This window comes from Cyprinus carpio, chromosome A7, assembly GCF_018340385.1.
Source record: "Cyprinus carpio isolate SPL01 chromosome A7, ASM1834038v1, whole genome shotgun sequence".
Classification (NCBI taxonomy): Eukaryota; Metazoa; Chordata; class Actinopteri; order Cypriniformes; family Cyprinidae; genus Cyprinus; species Cyprinus carpio.
The window spans coordinates 27,296,031-27,321,459 of record NC_056578.1 but is presented as its reverse complement, the minus strand read 5'-3'; the positions used below and the strand labels follow the sequence as shown (position 1 = coordinate 27,321,459).

Here is a 25,429-nt window from a genome sequence, read left to right as displayed (position 1 = left end):
GTGTGTGTGTGTGTTTGTGTGTATATATACAGATCCTTCTCAAAAAATTAGCATATTGTGAAAAAGTTCATTATTTTCCATAATGTAATGATAAAAATTATACTTTCATATATTTTAGATTCATTGCACACCAACTGAAATATTTCAGGTCTTTTATTGTTTTAATACTGATGATTTTGGCATACAGCTCATGAAAACCCAAAATTCCTATCTCAAAAAATTAGCATATCATGAAAGAGGTTCTCTAAACAAGCTATTAACCTAATCATCTGAATCAACTAATTAACTCTAAACACCTGCAAAATATTCCTGAGGCTTTTAAAAACTCCCAGCCTGGTTCATTACTCAAAACCGCAATCATGGGTAAGACTGCCGACCTGACTGCTGTCCAGAAGGCCATCATTGACACCCTCAAGCGAGAGGGTAAGACACAGAAAGAAATTTCTGAACGAATAGGCTGTTCCCAGAGTGCTGTATCAAGGCACCTCAGTGGGAAGTCTGTGGGAAGGAAAAAGTGTGGCAAAAAAAACGCTGCACAACGAGAAGAGGTGACCGGACCCTGAGGAAGATTGTGGAGAAGGACCGATTCCAGACCTTGGGGGACCTGCGGAAGCAGTGGACTGAGTCTGGAGTAGAAACATCCAGAGCCACCGTGCACAGGCGTGTGCTTTTGAACCAGAAACAGCGGCAGAAGCGCCTGACCTGGGCTACAGAGAAGCAGCACTGGACTGTTGCTCAGTGGTCCAAAGTACTTTTTTTCGGATTAAAGCAAATTTTGCATGTCATTCAGAAATCAAGGTGCCAGAGTCTGGAGGAAGACTGGGGAGAAGGAAATGCCAAAAATGCCTGAAGTCCAGTGTCAAGTACCCACAGTCAGTGATGGTCTGGGGTGCCATGTCAGCTGCTGGTGTTGGTCCACTGTGTTTTATCAAGGGCAGGGTCCATGCAGCTAGCTATCAGGAGATTTTGGAGCACTTCATGCTTCCATCTGCTGAAAAGCTTTATGGAGATGAAGATTTCATTTTTCAACACGACCTGGCACCTGCTCACAGTGCCAAAACCACTGTTAAATGGTTTACTGACCATGGTATTACTGTGCTCAATTGGCCTGCCAACTCTCCTGACCTGTAACCCCATAGAGAATCTGTGGGATATTGTGAAGAGAAAGTTGAGAGACGCAAGACCCAGCACTCTGGATGAGCTTAAGGCCGCTATCGAAGCATCCTGGGCCTCCATAACACCTCAGCAGTGCCACAGGCTGATTGCCTCCATGCCACGCCGCACTGAAGCAGTCATTTCTGCAATAGGATTCCCAACCAAGTATTGAGTGCATAACTGAACATAATTATTTGAAGGTTGACTTTTTTTGTATTAAAAACACTTTTCTTTTATTGGTCGGATGAAATATGCTAATTTTTTGAGATAGGAATTTTGGGTTTTCATGAGCTGTATGCCAAAATCATCAGTATTAAAACAATAAAAGACCTGAAATATTTCAGTTGGTGTGCAATGAATCTAAAATTTATGAAAGTTTAATATTTATCATTACATTATGGAAAATAATGAACTTTTTCACAATATGCTAATTTTTTGAGAAGGACCTGTATATATATCTTTACATTATGGAAAATAATGAACTTTTTCACAATATGCTAATTTTTTGAGAAGGACCTTTTTTTATTTATTGGATAAATACACACACACACACACATATATATTTTTTTTCTACAGCATTTCACCCTCAATTTTTTTTTTTTTTTTTTTTTTTTTTTTTTTCTGAGTGAGTGTGTTGTTTATTGAATGTCTCAGAAGCCCTGGCCCCAATCATATGTATTAAATGGAGATTACATCAAACACCAGATCCCCATGGCTCTCGATGCAGAGTGCAAGTGAAAAAAGAATAACGTCTTCATTATTAATCATGTCCTTCATGCAAGTCTCCATCTTTTAAAGATTTGTGCACAATTGCACCCCTTAGAAACTTTTTTTTTTTTTTAAGTTCTGAACACACCTTATTGAATTTTCTTTAGAAGTTAAACATCACAATGGGCATCCAAATTTTTTCATCCGTGTTGGTTAAAAGAAATAAAAGATGTGGCTGCTGACATAAAAGGGTTGAAGATGATCAAACAGATGTTAGAAATAAATTGGCAGGCGGCTCATCTTAAAAGGAGGATTATGGGAGAAGAAAAGCGTAAATGTTTAATGGCTGTCACTTTTCTTTTTTTGGAAGGGACTTGTTTGTCTGGCCTTAGTCCTTGATAAGCACAAAGGAGAAAGTGGGTTGCAGTTATTCTCTTTATTTTGCTTCCTCTTGCTTTATTTCTCTTATGTTATCCCTGGGAAGTCCAGTTCAAGAAGTAAGGGACTTCAAGTGTGGTGCCACAGCCTATTTTAGTAAGCTTCCAGATATTTTAGAGGACCAGCAAGAAATTCCTACGCTCATGAGAGAAAGTTAAACATGCATTTTATTCCTGATTCCACTTGCTTAAGCACAAAACTGGACTTGTGGTGGAAATGGAAAAACTGGAGGTTTGGAATTAATTGGCACAAAGACACCAGCAAGAGTCACTTAAGTGTGTTCAAGTATTTTCTTCCCTTCGCTTTTGTGTTTCCTCACCTTTCATGCCATCTAAATCTCTATTTCATGGGGGCCTTTGAAAAGCTGATCTTGTAAATGACGACATCAGTGGGCTTTTTAGAAGCTGTCAGGGATTCGTGTAACTTGAAGGGATTATGAAAAGGTACAGACTTGTTTCCTTAAGAGAAGCGGAATCCATCCACGGCTTATCGCTGCTCCAGCAGCCTTCAGTTGCAGTAAAGCAAGTTAAACCCATACAAGTCAAGCATCTTTCATACCCACCGCTGGTTTTAATTTGCTTGAAATTTCAATTAGCTCAGTTTGGTGGTCACTTGATGCTGGCTCAGTAAGAAATCTATTCATATGCGATCTTTACGTTTGAACCCCATTATGGCCCAGTGTATTTATCTTCCTGGTGTAGTAGAGTAATGTTGTGACATATTCAGATAGGTGGCCTAAAATACAAGACTATAAATGTACACACTGTAAACAATTTCATGGACTATACCTGCTCAGTACTATAGCTCTGTGTGAGAGAACCTTCGTCAACAAAGATGAAATAAACGTGGCTTCTCAAAGGTCATTTCTAATTGATTTGCTTTCCTTTCAGTATATGCATTCTCATAAAGCTGTTTCAGGTTGGTGCCTGTGATATCAAGTAATGTTGGCTTGGCAAATGTCACAGGAGCCATAGAAGTAGCCATGGGTAAAAATTAAAGGCTAAAAGGGAAGGAAAGTAATTTACTTAATTTCATCTTCAGCAAGGTATGTCAAGTCACACAGAAAAGCACATCCGTTTTTGCCCATTAAACTAATTCATCCACCCACCCATTTTTACATTTCCCAGGTATCAAAAAGAGAAATTCTTTTTTTTTTTAGACAACCGCTAAATGATAGAACACTCAGCATGTTACTTTTGCCCGCGAGACAAAATAGGACAATGGAGACTAAATCCAAGCGGGCAGCTGCCTTCTCTTGATTCACACATATGATTTCAGCAAAAGTATTTTCAGAATATTACAAATATCACATATGATAAAGTTTGAGATGCAGGACAAAGAAAAGCCTGGGGCATGTGTAGAATGAATGTGAATGTGAACATACAGCATTTTCCGTAATGTTCTGCTGAACAAATTATAAACCTTTACAAAAATGCATCCCTCTTTATAAATCACAGTTCATCTTACATTTAAGTGCAATGTGAATGAGTGCATCAACTCCATCTACAGAACAGCCACAAATACACCTTTATAGTTCAGAAGCAGTATGACACTCATCATCATTGGCCACTTTTGGGAGAATAAAAATGCACTTTAGGAATGAGCCACTTTCTGTAGATTCTGTGTGTATGCATATATATGAATGATGCTCATTTGTGCATATAATTTGTTCCTCACTTTTCAGTTGAATGAATCCATGGAATTTCTGATCATACATAGAAGAAATCTGATTGTTTATGCATTTTATAAATGGTTCAAGTTTGTTGTGTACAGTTATGAAAACCAAATGATGACACATTGTGACTGTTGTTCATACTTTATTACCAAAAATACACTGGCAAAAATCATAACATTACAGTTTCAAAAGAACAAATAAATAATTATTAATGGAACACTAATATTAAAACAGGGACCTTTGGACCTCTGTACTTGAAAAGGAAAAATTCCTAAGTTTTTTTTTCTCTCCTTTGGCATTGCAGCATGTAACACGATGTGCTTGTTTGGAGTTTCGAATGCCAACTGTTCCCTTACACGCAGTAAAGACCCTTTTTTATTCATTTTTGAGTCAAATATCATTTTTTGATTAATTTGCTTTTCTTTTTATTCTTTTTCTGTCTGTAGTGTTTATACAAATTTTAAAAAATAGAATTTCTCTAAAAAATGTCAATTTTCTACAGTATATATATATATACAGCAAGTCACATACAAAACTTGTACAGTACCATGTGTCCGAATACATTACACAATTTTTGAGGGCACATTATACAGAATCCAAGATACCAAAGCACTCGATACAGGGAGACTACTTGGCTTAGGATTTATGGTACATTTCTGAACTCGACTGAAGCTTATTCAAAGATGAGGCTATTGAAATGGAAGGCACATTTGTGGCTGAGATGCTGTCCTCGCGATGATTACCAAATCTTGTGACTCATCGTGAAAGACAACACCATTGTCTCACTAGGCCCTGCTGATTATTTGAAACATATTGTGTATCTTTAGAAAAAGAAGAAGAAGAAAAAAAAACATTCCAGATGTATTGCAATTGTTCTAGGAAGAAATGAGAAACAACTACTGGAAGATTGCTGGAATACAATGTGTACAGGGTGTCTGCCAATTCCTGCTGACAGACAGAGAAAATAAAAGGGATAATACCAACTGGTAGGATCTTGATCAATTCGGACTACATCAGCAGCGTGATAGAATAAAAAATAAGATGAAGAAGCTGGAACACAAAATGAACCTTCTAGGAAGCTCAATCTCTCTTTGAAGCCATTACTTGGAAAGTGGCAAGTGAGCATTATGGAAATAAACAAGACAACACATCCTCTGAAACAAACACTTAACAGATGCTTATGTGCTAAAACAATGAAATGAAGTGAGAAAGCAATTTTAATACTGGTAAATGTTTCAGTGTCACAGTAAAATCATGTGACATGATTTATATGCAGACCATGCTCCTATTTCAGTCACATTTGCAGTTTGAATTGTAAATTAATACATTAGGTTCAGAATATAATAATCAAGTATGTAAATTCCTATGATTTAATTCCTAAAAGTTAATTTCTCTGATACACTGGGCACTGTGGAGCCTGAATGAATTATAGATGCCCTTTTAATCATGCTAATTTTGCATTTTAGACTGTTGACATACAAGCATTAAGTGTATGCAAATCATCCCCTGGAAAATATGCTGCATATAAAGTCAGATTGAGGGCCTTAAAGTTGAGGTCAAAAGAGCAGGGAACAAAAGTAGTAAATTTGAGGTAGTGATTAAGCAATATCTCAATTACTAGGCTTTCACAATATACCGGTGCTGATGTAGTATCACGATGCCCAAGCCTCAAAATACTGGCTGCGTCCCCGTATTTTCCAGTCGGTAGTAACATGATCAGCTTGAGTAGAACTCAGTTTTGGAGCAGCATCCATGGCTAATATTCAGCAATGACATGTGCTTCAGATGCCGTTCACACAGGAGATAACAATGCAGGAATTAAAACATGAACTACTTTTTAATTTGACAGCGTCACACTCTGACTTCTCCCTTGAGCTTTCAAAGAAAACGGCATTCCAAAACATTCAGAACGATATTAACCTATAATATTATTACAGTATGTGTGTTTGTATATATATTTGTAAACTGTTTTAAAAAAAATAAAAATAACAGAACATCCTCTGCATTGTGACAACCCTATAAACTACTGCTGCTCTTTATGGATACATTTCATTTTGAACCCATTACCCAGTTACAAGTATAGATTTTCTATCATTACAGCAGATAAAAAAGGGGAAAAAATACAAATAATACAAATAGAACTAAAGGGAAAGAAGATTATGAAAATAGAAAGTGAAGAAACTTGTCTTCAAGTTTTGGCATTTTAACTTTTTTAAAGCTTGACATTTCAATATGTATATTTTAATAATAACAACAATAATAATATCAATAATAATCATAAATAATCTATACATTGATCCTTTTTTTCTGCTGCATGTTTCTAAAAGTTAATTTTTTAAATAGGGCCAATTTTAAACTTGTGCTGTTTCAATGAGAACACAGTTAAATTCATTCTATATAATGTTTATATAACATTTATATACAATTTTAAGATACATACCCAATGATGACTTCTCTCTCTCCCTCATTTCTGAGCGCAAGACCAGTAGCACCATAATTAGACTATAACTAAAAACACATTTTCTAATTTTGTATGAACATAACGGAGCATGCATATAAAATAAATTAGTTTGATAAATATCAATGCAAAACTGACACACATTGGAGAGCAAGAAGAAATCTGCCTCTCCACACTCAAAATGCGGCAAGGCAAGTGCCGCCTTAAAGGTAAACGCACATAAGTAATATAGATATAAATAATATTACAGTGAATGAGAGAAGCTGCCTCATTTTCATAATGTGTGGACTCTGCAATGTATATTGTGAACAGATGAGGTATACAAAACCCTTGAAGTTCACCAGTTTGCATAATTCAAAACAAAAGTTTTCTCTTTCCTCTGCTCTACTACTAAAGTAAATTTCATTTGTTAACTATCTGATTCTCTGAAATCACACATCTATGGTCAATAACAGTAACGGAAACTAATGTCATTACAAAGATAGATTGACAGAAAAAAAACAAAAACAAATAAATGTTGCATGTATAATGCATGTTGTTTGTCCAAGCAGAAATTATGTAAGAACAGTATGTATTAAAAAGTGTGTGTTACTGGCTGCTGCTGGTCTCTGTGGGCTGATTTCCCTGCTGCTCCTTGCTCAGTATGATGCTGATCAGATCTCCCTCATGCTGCTTCATGTGCTCCATCAGCTGCTCTTTACTTGTGGACTCGAAGCCACAGATACAGCAGCAAAAGAGCAGCACACAGTATTCCATACCTGGCCGTGTATGCCCCGAGCTGCTCCTCCATGCCACAGCCCCACCGGCCTGCTCCCGGCTGGACGATGACCTCACAGAGTTGCCCTCTGGCCCGCCAGTAGCAGAAGCCACCTCAGGTGACTGTTTGTCTTTTCTGCTCAAGACAACATATGGACGCTCCACCACAGTCTCATGTGTTGACTTCAGAGGTGTAGTAGGAGACTTAAACCCAGAAAAAAAAAAAAAAAAAGTTTTGCATACGGCTTGACGGCCACCGGAGCTGATCGCAGCCACTCAGTCAATGCTTGTGGCCCAGAACTCTTATCACATCAGTCACATCACATTTCCTAACTGGGTGTCTACACCAAACATGAGCGGCGCGACAAAATACAATAGAACCCATTACATCCAGTGATGTTGTCTACACTGGATGCGGCGCAACGTGACACGACAAATCCCGACAGTAAACTGATGCCTTGTTCTATTTATGACGTACTGACACAAAGTACAAATGATTTTCAATGCCCTACACAGTTACCTTATTTTCTTAATTCAAGTTATATATATTTTGTTGTATTAGTTTTTTTTGTAAGTTATTTATAAGTGACATAATGTCAGACTCATTTTGAATACTAAAGTTTATTGTTAAATTGTTAAATACCCTGCTTCCATTTACATAGGCCTATTTTTCACATAGTGATCACCACATACGAGTTATCATTGCAAAAAAATTTGTTTATGTATATATGTGTGTGTGTGTGTGTGTGTATATATATATATATATATATATATATATATTCTGTTTATACTGTATTCTATATACAGTATCAATCAAAAGTTTGTACACACGAATGGGAAGTATATAGCCTACACAAAGAATATTGTCCGAAATGTCGGTATCTGTCTTTTTTTACTCCCTAATATCGGTATCGGCCCCACAAAAAAAAAAAAAAAACATCAGTTGGGCTCTAGATTTTTGGCCCATATGTAACATACATATATGGTTCATACAGATCTATTTTCAGCTTTATATCTGCTATATATTCCAGTCATCTATATCTATCTATCTATCTATATATATATATATATATATATATATATATATATATATATATATATATATATATATATATATATTTATTTATTTTTTTTTTTCTGGGTTTTTTTTTTTCATTGATATTCTTGAAGTGATAGAAACATGCAAGTGAACATACAGAGACCTTAAAATAAAAAAAATATATATATATAAAATTTGTAATACTTTTGCATGCACTCAAGAAACTTTTTTGTGCCCTCGAGAAACTATTCACATGTGCATGGGAATTTATTTGCATGCTTACACAATTTCTAGTTTTATATAACCCATTTCCTCTGTGCATCACTGCCATCTTGATATAAAGCAAGCAAGAGCATGGATGCACATGAATTGATAGAGATCTACTTACAAAATTTGGCTTTCCTTATAGTAGTAGTACTAATATCAAGGCCTAATGTCCAAATTTAACCTCTGCGGCTGCAGAAAAAACATGACATGAAATGGGCTGATGGCTTAATATGGCTGTGTGCATTGTCCTATTTACCAAGTACAAGGGTCGATAAAAAAAAAAGACTGGTTTTGTAAAAAAAAAAAAAAAAAAAAGTGTACAAAATGTGGCTTAGGACAGTATGTCATTTCAAGGCCTTAGGTCTCTTTAAGGCATATTCTGTGGCAGCCAGAAAACCACACCACGAAATAGGCTGATGGCACAATAGGTGGCTCAGTATGCATTGTCCTATATGCTAAGTGTAATGGTTTCTTGTGCGCACATAAAAGTCTGTATATTTTTTATTTTTGCAAAGGTCCTTGAGATTATGTAATATGGTGCTATGAATATCGTGAGAATGAAACCTAAAATGCAAAATGAAAAAGTGCACCTTGCACCGAGTGCACTAGTCAGGTCTGAGAAGAAAAAAAAAAAAAAATTCTTCTCATTATATAATTATAACGTTTCAGCTATATTGCCTCACCCTAGAGCAAAATAAAAAATAAATAAGTACATCAAACAAAATGATCTATATTGTAAAAAGGCCTTCTTACCGGCTGCTCTGGGAAATGGCCTCATTGATGGCCTTGTTGACTTGCTCATAGTTGTAATTCTGATCTCCAGCGTGTTTCCACATGTGAGATTTGAGAGATGGTGGGTGGCTGCACACATAACCACACAGCGAGCACCTGTAGCACAGAATGAAGATTACGACCCATCTCCACTTAGAGTCAAGTTCTGTACACCAGCTCGGTGTTTGTCTCGCACCTGTACTGCTCCAGCAGCTGCATGGCTTGGTGTTCCTGTGGATGTCTCTTCATGTGGCTCTTCAGGCTATTCATATTAGTTGTGGCGAAATCACAGTTGCTGCACCTAGAGGGGTCGTGCGGCACAGGATAAACAATTAGAGCGGCTCAAGGCCACAATTTGAAAAGAAACCTTCTGTGGCACCTGTCAAGAGGGGTCAGGTGATATTTGTTTTGTGTGTGCAGCTGTGTGTTTGAATGTTTGAAGGGCTTCATTTGAAGAACAATGAAAGGCTGTTTGTAGAGAGGCTGAAGTAAAAGCAGTGCTTGCAGCAAACGCAATACATTGCAGGCCTTGAATGGATCTTGCAGCTGTGTTAAAAGAACCCTCTCTCTCAGAAGCTGTTTGAAATGATCATGGGTGAGCTGAACTGAAGCAAGACGCATCACCACACACAAAGAGACCATAATGGGACCTTGAGGTGTTTGTGTGAGCTTGCATGTGATTGGGTGAGTGTATGCGCACTCGCGTTGAAGAGAAAAAGATCTTTTATAACAGATAAAGGCTTTACACAATGACTGCAGGTAGCACAGACTTGTCCTAAGCACCACTGCACCCTTGTGGTGATAACTAATAATGCTTTCATTTCCAGCCAAACATAATACAACACATCTGATTCCTTCCTATATTCTATAAATGTGAAAGAAAGTTATTTTCCCCAAACCTGTATGGTTTATCAGAGTTATGGATTCGCCGATGATTGCGCACCCCAACATATGTGGAGCTGGTGTAGTCACACACGTCGCATTTGAAAATGCTCTGCTCGCCAACCGAATCTGAGCAAGAAAGAGAAATACACACAAATCAGAAAAAAAAAGAATGTCTCCAAGTTCTAAGTTGTTAAATAACCACAAGCACCATGTTTATGATAAAAAGGGTCAATGATAATCACTCATTATTTGTCATTTTAAAGTCGGCATGAAATGAAAATTCACTGAAACATATATTGTAAATACTTATTGTATTGATCTTATTGTGAACAATAATAACAAGTCCTAATGTTGTTTGTCCGGTGATTTAAATAAAGACAAACCATGTGCTAATTCAGTCAACACCACTGCTGTACATTTTCTCCTTAAAACTATGGTGTACCAAAAACTTTGTTTGAAACTGCCTTTGTTTCCTACGTCACAAGCATGTAACCAATCTTGTCAACTTGCACAGGGCTCAAAACACAGATGTTCTGCTCAGTGCAGCAAGGTTGTGCACACTCAAGAATCCTCTCATTATAACAAGCAAAGTACAGACGTGATGTAATAGAGATTAATTGTGCAGTGTAAAGTGCAGTGATTATAACGAAACATCATGAGATCACGATGAACTAAGATGAGTGACAACTTTTTAGTAATTATAAGGGGAATGCAATGTGTGCTTTCTAAGATATAATCCATTCAGAATTTGAATAAATTCACTGTCTGATAACCATTTATCCAATACTGCCATGTGCTATTGTGTAGCATTTACTATTTAAGTTAATTAAGTGCAAGTGGAGCAGGTCTGAGCTGGTGTGATTGAGTGGAAGTGGAGGCTGGTTAGCAAATTCTTGGATCCAAGTATACTTAATGAGGTAAGTGTGTACATTCAAGCCATTTAGAAAATAAGAAATTATTTTAATGGGGGTATTTAAATGTCATTTTAATCATCAACAAATAGATTTTAAGGGTCATAAATTGTGACTGCGGGGAACTTTAAAATGTCACTTATCTCCAGTCACATATGCCAGAATTCTCCAATCATTTAAACAGTTTAAAACCTGCCCCTCCGCAATCGACTGCAAGCTTGTATTCATTTCTGTGTGCAACGTTTCAAAATCCAATCAAAAATCCCCACCCTACGTTTATTTATTTTTCGATAATCTGTTACAATCATCACGACTGTAAGTAGAATGTTTTAGAAAACAGTTTGTTTCATTGTGTAGCATAGGAGATTTGTTCAGTTCTCACCTTCATCTGTTATCTTGGCTGAGTCTTCGATGATTGTTGTGCTTTCAGCGACGTGGTTCAGTGTGCTGCTCATGTCGTCTATTCCATGCCCATCTCTCTCGTGGTTTCTCAGCTGACTCTGAATGAGGTATTAATAAGACCATCATCAGTGCTTCATAAGAAGGAAGTTTCTTAATAAAGCAGAAGGAAAGGAGAGCAGTGCACTCCAATATTAGGAACTCTAGTACGCCAATCTACATGGGGTAAAATTAATACTTGTTCCCTACTCAGAACAGTTGGGACCTACTTAAATATGTATTGCCTACCAGGAAATGCAAAAATAATTTGATAAAGTTCAAATCAAGCAGATTATGTAGTCTATTTTAATGCATCAATACAATATAGGAACAAATAAATACAGTAAATGGGCATTTGACCTAGTTCTGTGCTCAAGGAATTTAGTTTCTTCTAAGGAGAAGAGTATTTCAACCACAAAAGATTCAGTCCTGTATTAAATGTTTAAAAAATTTCAGCCGAATAAATGAAAATTCTGTCATCATCTAAGTCACCCCTTATGACGTTTCAAGTCTGTATGTGCAACACAAAAGAAAATGTTTTGAAAAATGACTTTTTTTTTGGTCCATTTCAGTTTTGGACCCACCCCCCCAAAAAAACAAACAAAATGAGAGTAATATGATGACTGAAACAACTTTTTCTGGTGTGAATTGAGTGAAATGTGGTAATGACAGACCCAATTAAATACTTTTTTGTTCCAATAGAGGTATATTCTATTAAATTACTTTCTTAATGCTTATTTCCACCAGACAGGTTTGTTTCTCTCCTCACCTTGTAGTGGAACCTCTCTGTGCACTGTTTGCAGTTGTACATGCGAGGCTTGAAGTGGTGGATCATGTGACGCTCCAGGTCCTTGCTGTCACAGGCGATATGCTCACAGATGGGGCACTGGTAGGGCTGTCTCTGTCTATGTACACGTAGGTGCTGCTTTATGTAACCCTTGTTTCCGCTGCTGTACAGGCACTGTCGACAGCGGTAGGGCCTTTCGCTCCCAGCAATATATTCCACCAGACCGTCTGTAGTGGAAATGTCACTAGGCACAGCAGCACCCCCAGGGACACCACCTGCATGTTGGCTTTGGGTATTGTCCTGCAATTCCTTCAGAATGTCCTCATCTGAAGTGTTTTGGTCTGAACGCTCTTGCAGGCGCTCAATGACAGTCAAAAGAGACATGCTGATTCCAGCTTTCGAGGGTCCCTCGGCCAGCACATCTCGCGAGTCTTTTGAACTCTGGAGGCCAATGTTAAGAAGTGCGCCTGCATCTCCAACTGCAGCAGCGAGTTCTTCTGAAGACGCCTTAAGGCTGGAGCTATCAGCAATCTCTATAATTCTCTGGCCTGTGTCAGGGCTTTGAGTACTCAGGTCATGGATATCTTTTGCAGTGGTTTTGCTGAGCTCTGGGGCCCTCATGGGCATGGCCACCAATGCTTCGGCTGCCAAAGAATGCAGCCGAAGTGACTCGGAGTAAGTCCTCCTCCGAACCGGTGGCACGTTTTCATCCGAGGGAGAACCCAAAGACACTGACTCTTCCTCCTGTTGTCGATCCTCTCCATTCCAGGCAATCACAACCTCCTCCTTTTGTTTGTAGTATACAGGGAGGTGTTGGCTCTCTAAATCTGGCTCCTCAGAGGAAAGAAGGGTCTTGTCTCCTTCTACATCTGGGCTGAGGAGCAGAGGTTTGCTGGACACCGGTTCCTCTGCACAGGGAAGGCGTTCCACGATGACGTTGACGTGGCCGGCACTGTTGCCACTGCAGTTGATAATCTTCTGTGCAGAGGACAGGAGGCTGTCAGAGCTTGCTTGTTGGCTCTCAGTCTCCAACTCCAGCTCCATTTGTGCTTCTGGTGTCACCTGCACCTCCATCAAGGGCTCCTCTGGGTCTTTAAGAGAAAAAACTTGACTAATCACCGGGAGTTTGGTCTCCACTGTTTTCAAACCTTCCTTCTCCCCATGACACCTCACTTCTGGTGAAGTACACAGCTCTAGCTGGACGCTGGAGGAGCCGTGAATCGCCTGAGGTTTTCCTCCAACTGCTGCGAGTACTACAATTGTATCCTCCCTACCTGCTGGAACCAAATGAGAACTGGTGCTTTGTAAAGTATCAGGACAGTCCGTCTCGTCTTCAAATATGGGGTATGAGCAGTCAACCAAGCCAGCGTGTTTCCATGCGTGGGTCTTCAGATTCCGCTGTTGTCTGCATTCATAGTTACAGATGAGACAACGGTACCTGCCCTGCTCAAAGCTGTACCACTTCTTCGGTGTAGACGTCTTGTCTGATTCCATATTGCTCACCTTCAAAACTGCCATCCTTTGGTGGGAGCTCCTTCCTGTTGTGATCCCTTGCTCATCTAGGATGTGTCTGGCATGATCGCCCTCCTCCAGGTGGAGTCTTATATGTGCCACCAGCTCCTCTTGATGGTTTGAAGTGAACTGGCACTCTGAGCACATGAGGATGAGGTCACTGTGCTGCTCGTCATGAAGCAGCAGATGCTCTTTCAACAGCTCCAATGTAGGGGAGACAAATCGGCACATACTGCACTGGTAGCAGGTGACCGTCCGAGTGCCTAACCTTGAAGGCTCGGGTTCCAACATGTGCCCAGGTGTGCTGCTGGATGTCAGGCGGTCGTCTCTTTGTTCTCTGGATCTCTTACAAGGTGTGAGCCCTTCAGTGCTGTCCGGAACAGGTACAGAAGCACAGGTCATCAAGGGTCTCTTTTTCCCAGAGACAGTGCATCGCTTGGGCCGCTTTTCCACAATCTTGCTGAGCTTCTCAATGACCTGAATAAGAGAGTCAGCAGCCTGCTTTTGATGCTGCCGTTGCTGGTCCTCTGCACCATGAAGACATCTGTCGGGAATGAAGACGGTATCCCGCTGGCCTCTAGAGTGAGGCACAAGGACAGCAACTCCACTGCTGTCCTCCATTCCTGGAACATGAATAATACACATGCAAAAACGTGAATGAAACAACATAGCGAAGTACACAGAAACCTCCAGCTCACAAAATGTTTTGGGATTTGGGAACGGTTTGACAATCCTTTTTAACTTTGCGTCAACTGGCAGAGGCCCTCCTTACATATTTACAAGAATAGCCATTACTTCACAAACCTATAAATATCACCCACTAATTACCATCTAGCAAATCAGTCGTTTCTATTTTTTTCATGACAGATTAAGTGATTTCTAAAATAACAGCAGACTGTTCTGTAAGAGCTGTTTTTTTTATAATGCTTGTTTGATATGTTACAATATGGTATAACAGTCAGAAATCTAAATCAGAAAGAGCTTTATTGCCAAGTATGTTTACATATACAAGGAATTTGTATATAAAAAAAATTGAATAAGTGAATAAAAAAATTTACATAAAAATCAGCTTAGATATTTGTGATATTTCATCACACAAGCTAGTTTTTTTTTTTTTTTTACTTGTTTGCATTGATAATAGTATTAATGTATCCAAAAAGCATTACAGTTACAGTCATTAGGATTTATTACATGGCTCAAATAATTGACTATGATATTTCAATTATTTCTGAATAATGAGAGATGTCCAGGTCACCACTGTATAACTTACTGCTCATCGGTGAAACCTGTTTCTTATATAACTGTTTTCGCAATGCAGTCTCTACAATAAGGCTAATAGAACTATTTAACCTCAACTTCATATCAATGTATTAGTTTTACTGGTCAAGTAGACCTTTAATAAGGAGGATATTGTACAATCAGCCAGACATTATCAAAAACAAGGCGGCGGAAGTAGTATACCAAGGGTATTTTAAACGAAATTCTAGCTGCCAAAAATGGCATTTACGGCCGAAAATATATGGCTATCTGCACCACCCGACAGTGTTCAGTGCACAGGTTCCACTCTCCCTCTAGCCACTGTCAATGTGACGTTCCGATCAATGTTCCGCTCCATGAATGTGTTCCGCTCATGAAATTTCTATGTAGCCATTTTGACAATTCTGAGCAGTACGCGGGGGGCTTACGCTCTTCTGTATCAGCTGCGCCACAAGGACTTTCTTAGTGTACAAAAAGTATTCTCGTCGCTTCATAACATTACGGTTGAATCACTGATGGCAGATGGACTATTCTGACGATGCTTTTCATACTTTCCTGGACCTTGACACTGTTATTTATTTGGCAGTCTATGGGACAGTCTCAAGCCTCCCGATTTTCAATCAAAATATCTTAAATTGTGTTCAGAAGATGAACGGGTTCAGAACGACATGGGGGTAAAGTGATTGATAACAAAATTTTCATTTTGCAGTGGAGTAACCCTTTAAGGCTGTGGCTGTGTTTGGAATGATTTTTGTTGGAGAAAAAGGGCAAAAACAGGCAATATGGTGTCTAAAACGTAAGTCTCTTGATAAAACTTCTAGTTTATGAACTGTTGTAAAAAAAAAAAAAAAATCAATATCACATTTGTATATGGTAATTTTTGGAGAAAAAAGCACTCTTCCGTGTGAAATTTATTAACTATATGAAGTGGTATAAATGTACACATTTTCTGCCACATGTCTTGAATTTGTGATCATTCTGAATGTATTTTAATAGACTGAATCATGCAGTGAAAGAGTGCACTCTAAATGCGCATGTGCACCAGACTGCACTAGACTTCAGACTGTAGGTGTTTTGAATGGGTTTTTTTGTGTCATGAGAATATTGAGCAAAATAGCTCACTTGTCATGGTGTTACTTAACTATATCATGTTATGAATAAACTAAACATTAAAAAATTTTACCTCAGTGTGTTTCTTCTGAGTTTATGTGTTCTAGACCTTCTCACATTACATCATATTTCTTTTTACCCGTTTTACAGCATTGTGCATTATAACTTATCACACAAGATTCTGTTAAGTTTATGAATGCAATGGCTAATCAGAAGCGTTTAGATGAATCATCGGTGAAACACCGGAGTTTTGTTCAGTGCGCACACTCACTGAATGAATTCTTACTGAAACTGCAAATTCTCTCATCATAAGCAACAAAGTGCAGATGTACATACGATGTAAGTAAGAGATTCATTTATCATAAAGAGTATGGACAGCTTCATTGATTATAACAGGAGTTTTGAGTGCTTAAACTCTGGCTAGCCTGAAGCCAGAGACCTTTAAGGTAAAATTTTCTTTGCTCAATTTCTCCATAATTTACTCGCTATTAGAATAACTGAAAATTAAAGTGTTATAATAAGTATCTTAGAATGTCTTTAGTAAATTGCGATCACTTCAAATACAAATTCAGTCGTATTAAAATATTTCATGACACCATATGTGGTATTGTTGTCTAAACAGACGAGTTTATGATGTGTGTAGTTAACAGATTAGGCTAGACTAACATTAGGCTACTTTAGCCTTACCCTGCAGTTGGTTCATTCTCTGCCTGTGTGTAAGATATTTAATTTTTCTTTGCTTAATGATTGTTTGGTACACCTAATTAACTGATATTGACAAATCTTTTTTCTTGGAACCAACATACAGTCATTAGGTTATTAGGTTTTATCAACGATAAGAAATAACATTCATGTATTTTGAAGGGTGGGGGAGGGTGGGCACCCAAGAACTTTGACAATTCGAACACTGGTCTCTAGAACTACAGTAACATTATGTTTACTCAGCACACACAACACCTCTGCACTTCTCTTCACATGGGGACAGGAGAGCTGTAAGTCAGTACATGGGTAAACAAAGAAACTTGTGTTACTTACTTGAAACAGTAACTCTGATATTTTATTGTAAATTAAAAAGTAATGCACTAGTAATGCATAAAAGCAATGCATTTACTAGTTACTTGGGAAAAGTTATCTGATTACATAACTTGCGATACCAGGGCTCTACAGTGCGACCATTTCTGAAAACCACTGCGTGCAACTAGGGCTGGACAATATATCGAACGATATGATCATGCGCATCTCGTCAGTAAAGCCGGTTCCATGATTAGCGGTAAATCCCCATCACCTGCTTTCAAATGGAGCTGCAGTTAATACACAGAGCCGTAGTTCACTGAGAAGCTACGCTATATCGAGTTCATTATTGAAGATGAATCGCCTTTGATAATGAACTCGATATAGCGTAGCTTGTCAGTAAACTACGGCTCTGTGTATTAACTGCAGCTCCATTTGAAAGCAGGTGATGGGGATTTACCGCTAATCATGGAACCGGCTTTACTGACGAGATGCGCATGATCATATCGTTCGATATATTGTCCAGCCCTACGTGCAACTATGAAAAAATATTTAGGAACACCAGTGCGACTGGCCAGATCATCATCATATTTGTGATTGCTCTCAGGAGAGCTTCAAAGGTTTCTACGTCTTTTTGCAGCATTAAGTAATGTATCACAGACATATCTCAAGTATCCTTTCATAAGAAAAGTGTAGACAGGATGTAAATAAGAGATTCTTTGTGCAGTAGAGAGCTTCGTGGATTATAAATTTGAGATCGCGATGAAGATGAGTGACAGCTTTTAATGATTTTTATATGGAATTTGTAAATGTAATACTGATTTAATACAACAGTTCAATAAACAAAAAGTTAATATTATTGTCTGACAATAACACTATTGTCTGATTTTGCTCTATTTCGTCGTTGAAAATAGTTTGAAACAAAGACACAGCTGAGCCGCTGCGCATCTCCATTCAAACACAGCACATTTGTTTATAAATGAACATGCGTTTTTAAACTAATCTAGTGAGTCAATGATTCACGATTAACCTTTCATAAAGACAGTCATTTGCTTCATTCCTGAATGAATCAGCCGCTCAAAAGAATGATTCAGTGATAAAATCATTCACTTGCCGCCAGTTTTAGTTTCATTTTTAAAGAATCTTTTAAGTTATTTCAATCATTTAATATATTTCTATATTCAAATTTTTAGATTTAAAACATTAATCTGAACATAAATTTATGGATTTAATTGCACTCATGCCACTTCTGAGCCACATTAAATGTCTGAAAATACACTTACAAGCCACTTGTGTGTTCTTCTGTGCCACAAATTAATTTTGTTAATACTGATTTCATTTGATTGGTAACTTATTATTTTTATTCTACTTGTTCTTATTCTGTTGTTTTAATTAGATTTTTTTAAAAAGCTTATAAATATATATTTCGTAAATTTTTGACTTTGCTCCCAATTTTTTTCAATTCTTTTTTAAAAAAGAAAAGTAAGAGTAAAGCCCTGGATACTTGTAATGTGTTACCCCCGACACTGCTCATACGCAACTAAGTTTTGTGCTAAGCAACTTGATAATGTCTACTGTTAGCCACTGGCTAATAAATTGTTACATTTCACACAGATATATTTTCACTGCATGATGTCCTATGACCAGTTTAGCAAATCAGTTTGAGCGCATGCAGGCAACATGATTAATATTTGTCAGCACAGCACTTTGTCAGAGTTTAGCGCATTCTAAATTAATAGTAGGGCTGCACAAGTATGAACAATTATTATTCAGCACGCTTAAGATGTTTTTTTTTTTCTTTCTACGTTATCTTAAGGGTTTTTCCATTGTTTAAGTTTTAGTATAACATTATAATACCATTCATATTTTTACCTTTTTTAATAATTTAAAGAAGAAACCAATCCGATGTATAATTTGACATTTGAGGCTTAATACTATAGAAAAGCACTAAAGGTTTTTCAGTTAGAGTGTTTTCAGCTTGTTTATTATCATATAAAAATACGGCACGCAGTTGCATCAAACAACATCAATGTAAATTGTGATAATCATAATTAATAATCACATTTACAATTTCAAGGGAATAATCGACAATTATGATTTTTGTCATAATCGTGCAGCCCTAGTTACAAGTATTTTTTAGAGAAACATTTAATGACCAATAACGTTCCAAGTATTGCCACCAGCTCATACTTCTGTTTCATATGAGAAATATGCATTCATGCATTTTAGTGCACAGTTAGCACTTTTTAGAACCAAGAACCAAGATGGCGGCGCGGCCACACGCAGCGGCTTCTCTCTGTCCCGACAGAACGGTGTTTTCGTGTTTTTTGTCTTGTGAGTCGCAGTGTTTTTGCACGTTGTCGTCACGTCTACCTGTCTGTAAGCGCAAATACAGTCGCGAGTTTCTGCTCGATGTCGGCAGAACCGCATTTTTACAGTTAAACTCCGCGCAAGCAGAACAGCTGCGGGATCTCGATCTGCTACGGAGGCCTTCACCATCATCGACCCCCACTACTGCATCTCGCCCGCAGCGGAGGCGCCACAAGCGGCGTGAGAGGAAGCAGAAGAGGGGGAAGCGCGGAGGTATCCGGGCTAGGCTAACGGCTAACCCACACAAGCCATCTGTCCCCACCATTGTACTGGCTAACGTACGCTCGTTGGACAATAAACTGGACTACATTCGTTTACTACGCTCAACTCAGAGGACTGTAAGAGACTGTTGTGTTTTTGTGTTCACGGAAACATGGCTCAGCAACAGCGTTCCAGATGGCGCTATTCAGCTCGACCAGCTGACGTGCTATTGAGCGGACAGAGCTCTCGTCGCGGGAGGAAAAAACCGCGGCGGCGGGCTTTGTGTTTACATCAGTGATGCATGGTGCCGCGATGCTGTTGTGATCTGCAAACACTGCTCACCCCTGGTGGAGTTTATGATTATTAAGTGCCGGCCGTTCTATCTGCCGAGGGAATATACTGCTATACTGCTCATTTCAGTGTACATTCCCCCATTCAACATCACCAGCAACAGGAACGACGCACTTAATGAACTGTACCAACACATCAGTGAGCAGCAGACAGCACACCCGGATGCTTTTTCTCATCATAGCTGGGGATTTCAACCATGCTGACCTTAAGAGTGTGTTTCCAAAAATACACCAGCACATCAACTTTCCCAACACGAGGTAATAACATTTTGGACTTTTGTTTACACCACACAGAGAGGAGCTTACAAAGCCCTCCCCCCCCTCCCCCACCTCGGAGCCTCAGATCACATCACTGTTATGCTAATGCCTGCATACAGACCACTCATTAAAGTCGCCAAACCAGTTTACAAACAGATTAAAGTGTGGCCAGAAGGATCATCAGAGATTCTTCAGGACTGCTTCAACACAACTGACTGGGACATGTTTAAACAGGCTGCCACATGCAATAACACCACTGACCTCCAGGAGTACTCAGAGACTGTTACTGCCTACATCAATAAGTGTATTGATGATGTAACGATCACAAAAACTATCACTGTCTGGGCCAACCAGAAGCCATGGATGACGGGGGAGGTCTACAGACTCCTGAAGACACGGAATGCTGCCTTCAGAGCTGGAGATGAGGTGGGCCTGAGAACAGCCAGGGCCAACCTGTCCCGCGGCATCAGAGAGGCTAAGAGACAGCACTCCAGGAGGATAGCTCACCAATTCAGTAACAGTAGAGACACTAGGAGCCTGTGGCAGGGGATACAGACCATTACGGACTACAAGCCCCCACCACGGACCTGTGACAACAACATCTCTCTGCTGAACGAGCTGAACACCTTCTTCGCTCGCTTTGAGCAACAAAACAGCTCCACTGCACAGAAGACTCCACCTCCTCCCGGCGACCAGGTGATGACTCTGACCCCTGACAGTGTGAGGAGATCCTTCAGCAGGATCAATGCCCGCAAAGCTCCGGGTCCTGACAACATCCCTGGGCGTGTACTGAAAGACTGTGCAGCAGAACTCACTGATGTCTTCACAGACATTTTTAACATCTCACTGAGTCAGGCTGTTATTCCCACATGCTTAAAAAACTACCACTATCATCCCAGTCCCGAAGAAGCCATCTCCATCCTGCTTCAATGACTACCGTCCTGTTGCACTTACCCCCATCCTCATGAAGTGCTTTGAACGGCTAGTCATGCACCACATCAAGTCTGCCCTCCCCCCCTCCCTGGACCCATTCCAGTTTGCATATCGGTCCAACCGGTCGACCGATGATGCCATCTCCACTGCCGTCCACTCAGCACTCACCCATCTGGAAAACAAAGGACTCTTATGTCAGAATGCTGTTCATAGACTTCGGTTCAGCATTCAACACAATCATCCCTCAACAGCTCATTCACAAACTGGTCGAGCTGGGGCTCAACACTTCGCTGTGCAACTGGCTGTTGGACTTTCTGACTGGAAGACCTCAGGCAGTACGGGTCGGCAGCAACACATCCAGCACCATCACACTGAACACTGGGGCCCCCCAAGGATGTGTGCTGAGCCCCCTCCTCTTCACTCTGCTGACCCATGACTGCACACCGTCACACAGCTCCAACCTCTTCATTAAGTTTGCGGATGACACGACTGTGGTGGGTCTCATTAGCAACAGAGATGAGACAAACTACAGGAGCGAGGTGAGCAGCCTGGCCGGGTGGTGCAGTGACAACAATCTCTCTCTGAACGTGGAGAAGACGAAGGAGATTGTTGTTGACTTCAGGGAGAGCGCACACACAGCATGTTCCTCTGACCATCAACGGTGCGACTGTGGAGAGAGTGAGCAGCACCAAGTTCCTGGGTGTGCACATCACAGAGGACCTCTCCTGGAATGACAACACCGCAGCACTGGCCAAGAAATCACAGCAGCGTCTCTACTTCCTCCGCAAACTGAGGAGAGCCAGAGCCCCACCCCCCATGATTTTCTCATTCTACAGAGGCACCATCGAGAGCATCCTGACGAGCTGCATCACTGTGTGGTATGGCGCCTGCAACGCGTCCTGCCGAAAGACTCTACAACGCATAGTGAGAGCAGCTGAGAAGATCATTGGTGTCTCTCTACCCTCCCTCCAGGACATTTATGGAACACGTCTCACCCGCAAAGCCCTCTGCATCACATGTGATCCCACTCACCCGTCACACAGCTTCTTCAGTATGCTGCCATCAGGGAGGAGACTGCGGAGTCTCCAGGCCAGGACCAGCAGACTGAAGGACAGCTTCATCCACCAGGCTGTCAGGAAGCTGAACTCCCTCCCGAACCTGCCCCCCCTCCCCTCTTCTTCCCCAGGCACCACTGAACTATGACCCCCCCCCCCCCCCCACCCCCCCCCCCACACACACTTAATTATATGATGACATGCACGAGTCACTTGTGCAGCATTGGTCTGCTCACTCACCGCTCACTACCTCATTCGGCATGGAACTACCTCATCAGTCAGTTAAATAACTGCTCTTGGTCACTTGTCACTTGTCACTTTAATCAGACTTAAGATATTTTTAATAAGTGATTTTTTTGCACTAAAAATCTTTTAACTGCACTGTTGTTCACTTCATTGATTTGCACTATATCTGTCATTTACCTTGCGCTGCTTTATTTAACTTTATTTTTAACTTGTATTTTTATTATATGTCTTTTATATGTCTTTTTTTTTTTTTTTTTTTTTTTTTTTTTTTTTTTTTTTTTTTTTTTTTTTATAAATCCCTTATTGTATAATTGTACAAATACATTTTATATTTGATCTAGTTATTTTTTTTTTTTTTTTTTTTGGCTTTAATGTTAATGTTATCTGTATGCACCGGAGACTGAGAGTAACGCAATTTCGATTCTCTGTATGTATGTACTGTACATGTGGAAATTGACAATAAAGCAGACTTGAACTTGAACTTTTAACTTTAATACAAATAAAAATAAATTTGCACCTGGGAACCCAGATCACTCTGTCAGGTATTATTGTGCAATAAAGAATGACTGTAACATCCCTCAGGGATATTTCAAAATCCCTGAATCACTTCTAATAGGTCTGACTCATCAGTTGAATTCTCACTTTCTTAAAACATTTGCTCACCGCACTTCTGCATTTTTGACATACAGTTAAAAAGGAAGTTATAGAGTAATACACTGAATCAAAACAAAAACACGTGGATCATGAGCACATGTAAATGCATGCAATTATTCTACTGTAACTGATAACAAGGAAAGCTTGGTTTGCTTTTTCATTTCTCAATTGAAACAGTTATGGTAATTTACACATTATTAGTATTAGTATTTCTGTACAATATAATCAATTGGGTCCAAATTAAATAAATAACTTCACAGGACTTAAAAAAAATCACCATTAACTTTTTTCAAAATTGTTGTGTGTGTGTGTGAGTTAGAGAGAGAGAAAGAGAGAATGATAATAGATTTATCATTTTGATTGAACTGTCCCTTTAAGATCATTTAGACCTATAAGTTGTAACACTGAAATATTCAAAATGCACTATATTATAATTTTGTTAAAAAGCAACAAGTAGTCAAAAGCCAGAATCGACAAGGGAAAAAAAACACGATTGGTGAAGGGGTTAAAAATAAACACTGTGTGCGACAGAATATGAAGATATGACGAGTTAACGGATGTTCAGAGACACAGACCTAATGACAGATACACAGCACGTGGAAATCAATCTATGATAACCGGATAATCGGAGGGAGATAGTTGAGCTTAAGTTTAACAGGTTGTGTGTGTTTGAGAACATGGTGTCCGTGATTTGATATCCGTGGAGACGAAACGTGAGAAAGGGGCAGGACGTTTCTGACAACAGCAGCACCCAGCACACATGCACCCTTTACAGTTCAACATGAGCTGTAAAATACAACTGTGCCGTTTAATAAACAGCCCAGAGTCATGCGACTGTCACAACCATCCGAACACTACTTACTGATGCGGCAGTTGTGTCTGATCTTTGGCCTCGGAGCTCGTGATGCGCAGCTTTTTTTTATTCCTGTGGTGTAAAAGTGCTTCTCTCTGGCATCAAAATGGCGAGAATGGAGCGCCGATCACGTGACTCGCTGCAGGTCATGTGACCGGGGACAGTGACATCAGCCAGAAACACCTGCCACCGCTTTTTGAGAAACAAGTGCTTACACTCTGCTTTTGTAATTATTTATTCCTTTACTTTATAGACCCCTTAAAAGTTTGTAAACATTGCAACGTCTCCGGGTGGGCGGGGCTTAGCTGGAGGCAAAAAGAGGCGCGGACGCAATGTTGACAAGCGTAAACTAGCACGTTTTAGGAGGGATTTATTAAACATGGATGCAGAAGAAGGTTCGGAACTGTCCGAATATGTACAGTCACTGACTCTGCAGGACCGTGACAAAAAAAATAAAAAATAATAAAAAAAGTGGGAGTTAGCATACATTTAGCAATTAATTCAGTTGATCACTCAGTTCACTGACCAAACTGGTTATCTGACCAAAATATAATGACGAGTGGATAACATTTCAGTAATCTAATTTATTTATTTATTTATTTTTAGCTAAGCCTGGTGTAGTTCTTGTATCTTGTTCTCATTGGAAACATTTTAACCAGGTTTTGGATATTTCCTAGACAACATATGAATTACTTTCGGGTGGTTTGGGGAATTTTGTCAAGGCTTATTGTCTAATGTAACCTATCACTGGGCTAACTATGATTAGCAATGTGGATTATTTTAAGAGACCATTCAAAGGATGGCACACACATCTATCGCTGTATGTTTGTTTAACATTTAAGCTAGCTAGTGCGCTGAAGGTTGGCGACTTTTCACCTATAAAACATAAACTTGCTGATTTGTACTAGATAAAACCAACACACCAGTACATATGCATAGATTATTTTACCTAATATGAAGTGTGAACTGCAAACACAAGCATTATTTATGATCGTCTCTGTCTAGTCTGTACGCCGTATTGCATTCAACAACAATTGTCTTCTTGATTTCTGTGAAGGAATGTCGGCCGGGATCCGGTGAAACTTTAGTTTTGAACCAAAAGTGCTGTTCCTTCTATTCTGGCAGCCAAAAAACACAACAAGACGACATTTTAAAGTCAAAACCTCAAACTTTTAGCGCGCCTGCTATGAGTTCTTCCTTATGTTTTGCCTCCAGCTAGAGCGGTGACGTCACAGTGACGTAGGCGATTAAGGGGTCTATACTTTGCATGTTCATACTGTAGTGCTAATTTAATAATTGTGTGCATTGATTGTAATTTATTATACCTGGAC

At 39.4% G+C, this 25,429-nt stretch overlaps 1 protein-coding gene across 1 annotated transcript; it reads right to left on the bottom strand.

Moving 5' to 3' along the window:
- Nucleotides 1-4,101: 4,101 nt before the first annotated feature.
- LOC109093788 (zinc finger protein 507-like) lies at nucleotides 4,102-24,265 on the bottom strand. Its single transcript, XM_042760622.1, has 7 exons — nucleotides 24,108-24,265; nucleotides 12,271-14,423; nucleotides 11,446-11,563; nucleotides 10,167-10,278; nucleotides 9,464-9,568; nucleotides 9,250-9,384; nucleotides 4,102-7,394 (listed from the first exon to the last, which is right to left on the bottom strand). The coding sequence occupies exons 2-7, from the start codon at nucleotides 14,419-14,421 to the stop codon at nucleotides 7,376-7,378; spliced, it is 2,640 nt and encodes an 879-aa protein (XP_042616556.1). The 5' UTR covers nucleotides 14,422-14,423; nucleotides 24,108-24,265; the 3' UTR covers nucleotides 4,102-7,375.
- Between the last annotated feature and the right edge of the window lie 1,164 nt (nucleotides 24,266-25,429).

Excerpts from the sequence above, each read along its gene's own strand:
- LOC109093788 (XM_042760622.1), bottom strand. The coding sequence starts at position 14,421 with ATGGAGGACAGCAGTGGAGTTGCTGTCCTTGTGCCTCACTCTAGAGGC. Across the intron at positions 11,564-12,270 it reads CAGAGAGGTTCCACTACAAG|AGTCAGCTGAGAAACCACGA; the intron begins GTGAGGAGAGAA and ends TACCTCATTCAG. Across the intron at positions 10,279-11,445 it reads AGCCAAGATAACAGATGAAG|ATTCGGTTGGCGAGCAGAGC; the intron begins GTGAGAACTGAA and ends TTTCTTGCTCAG.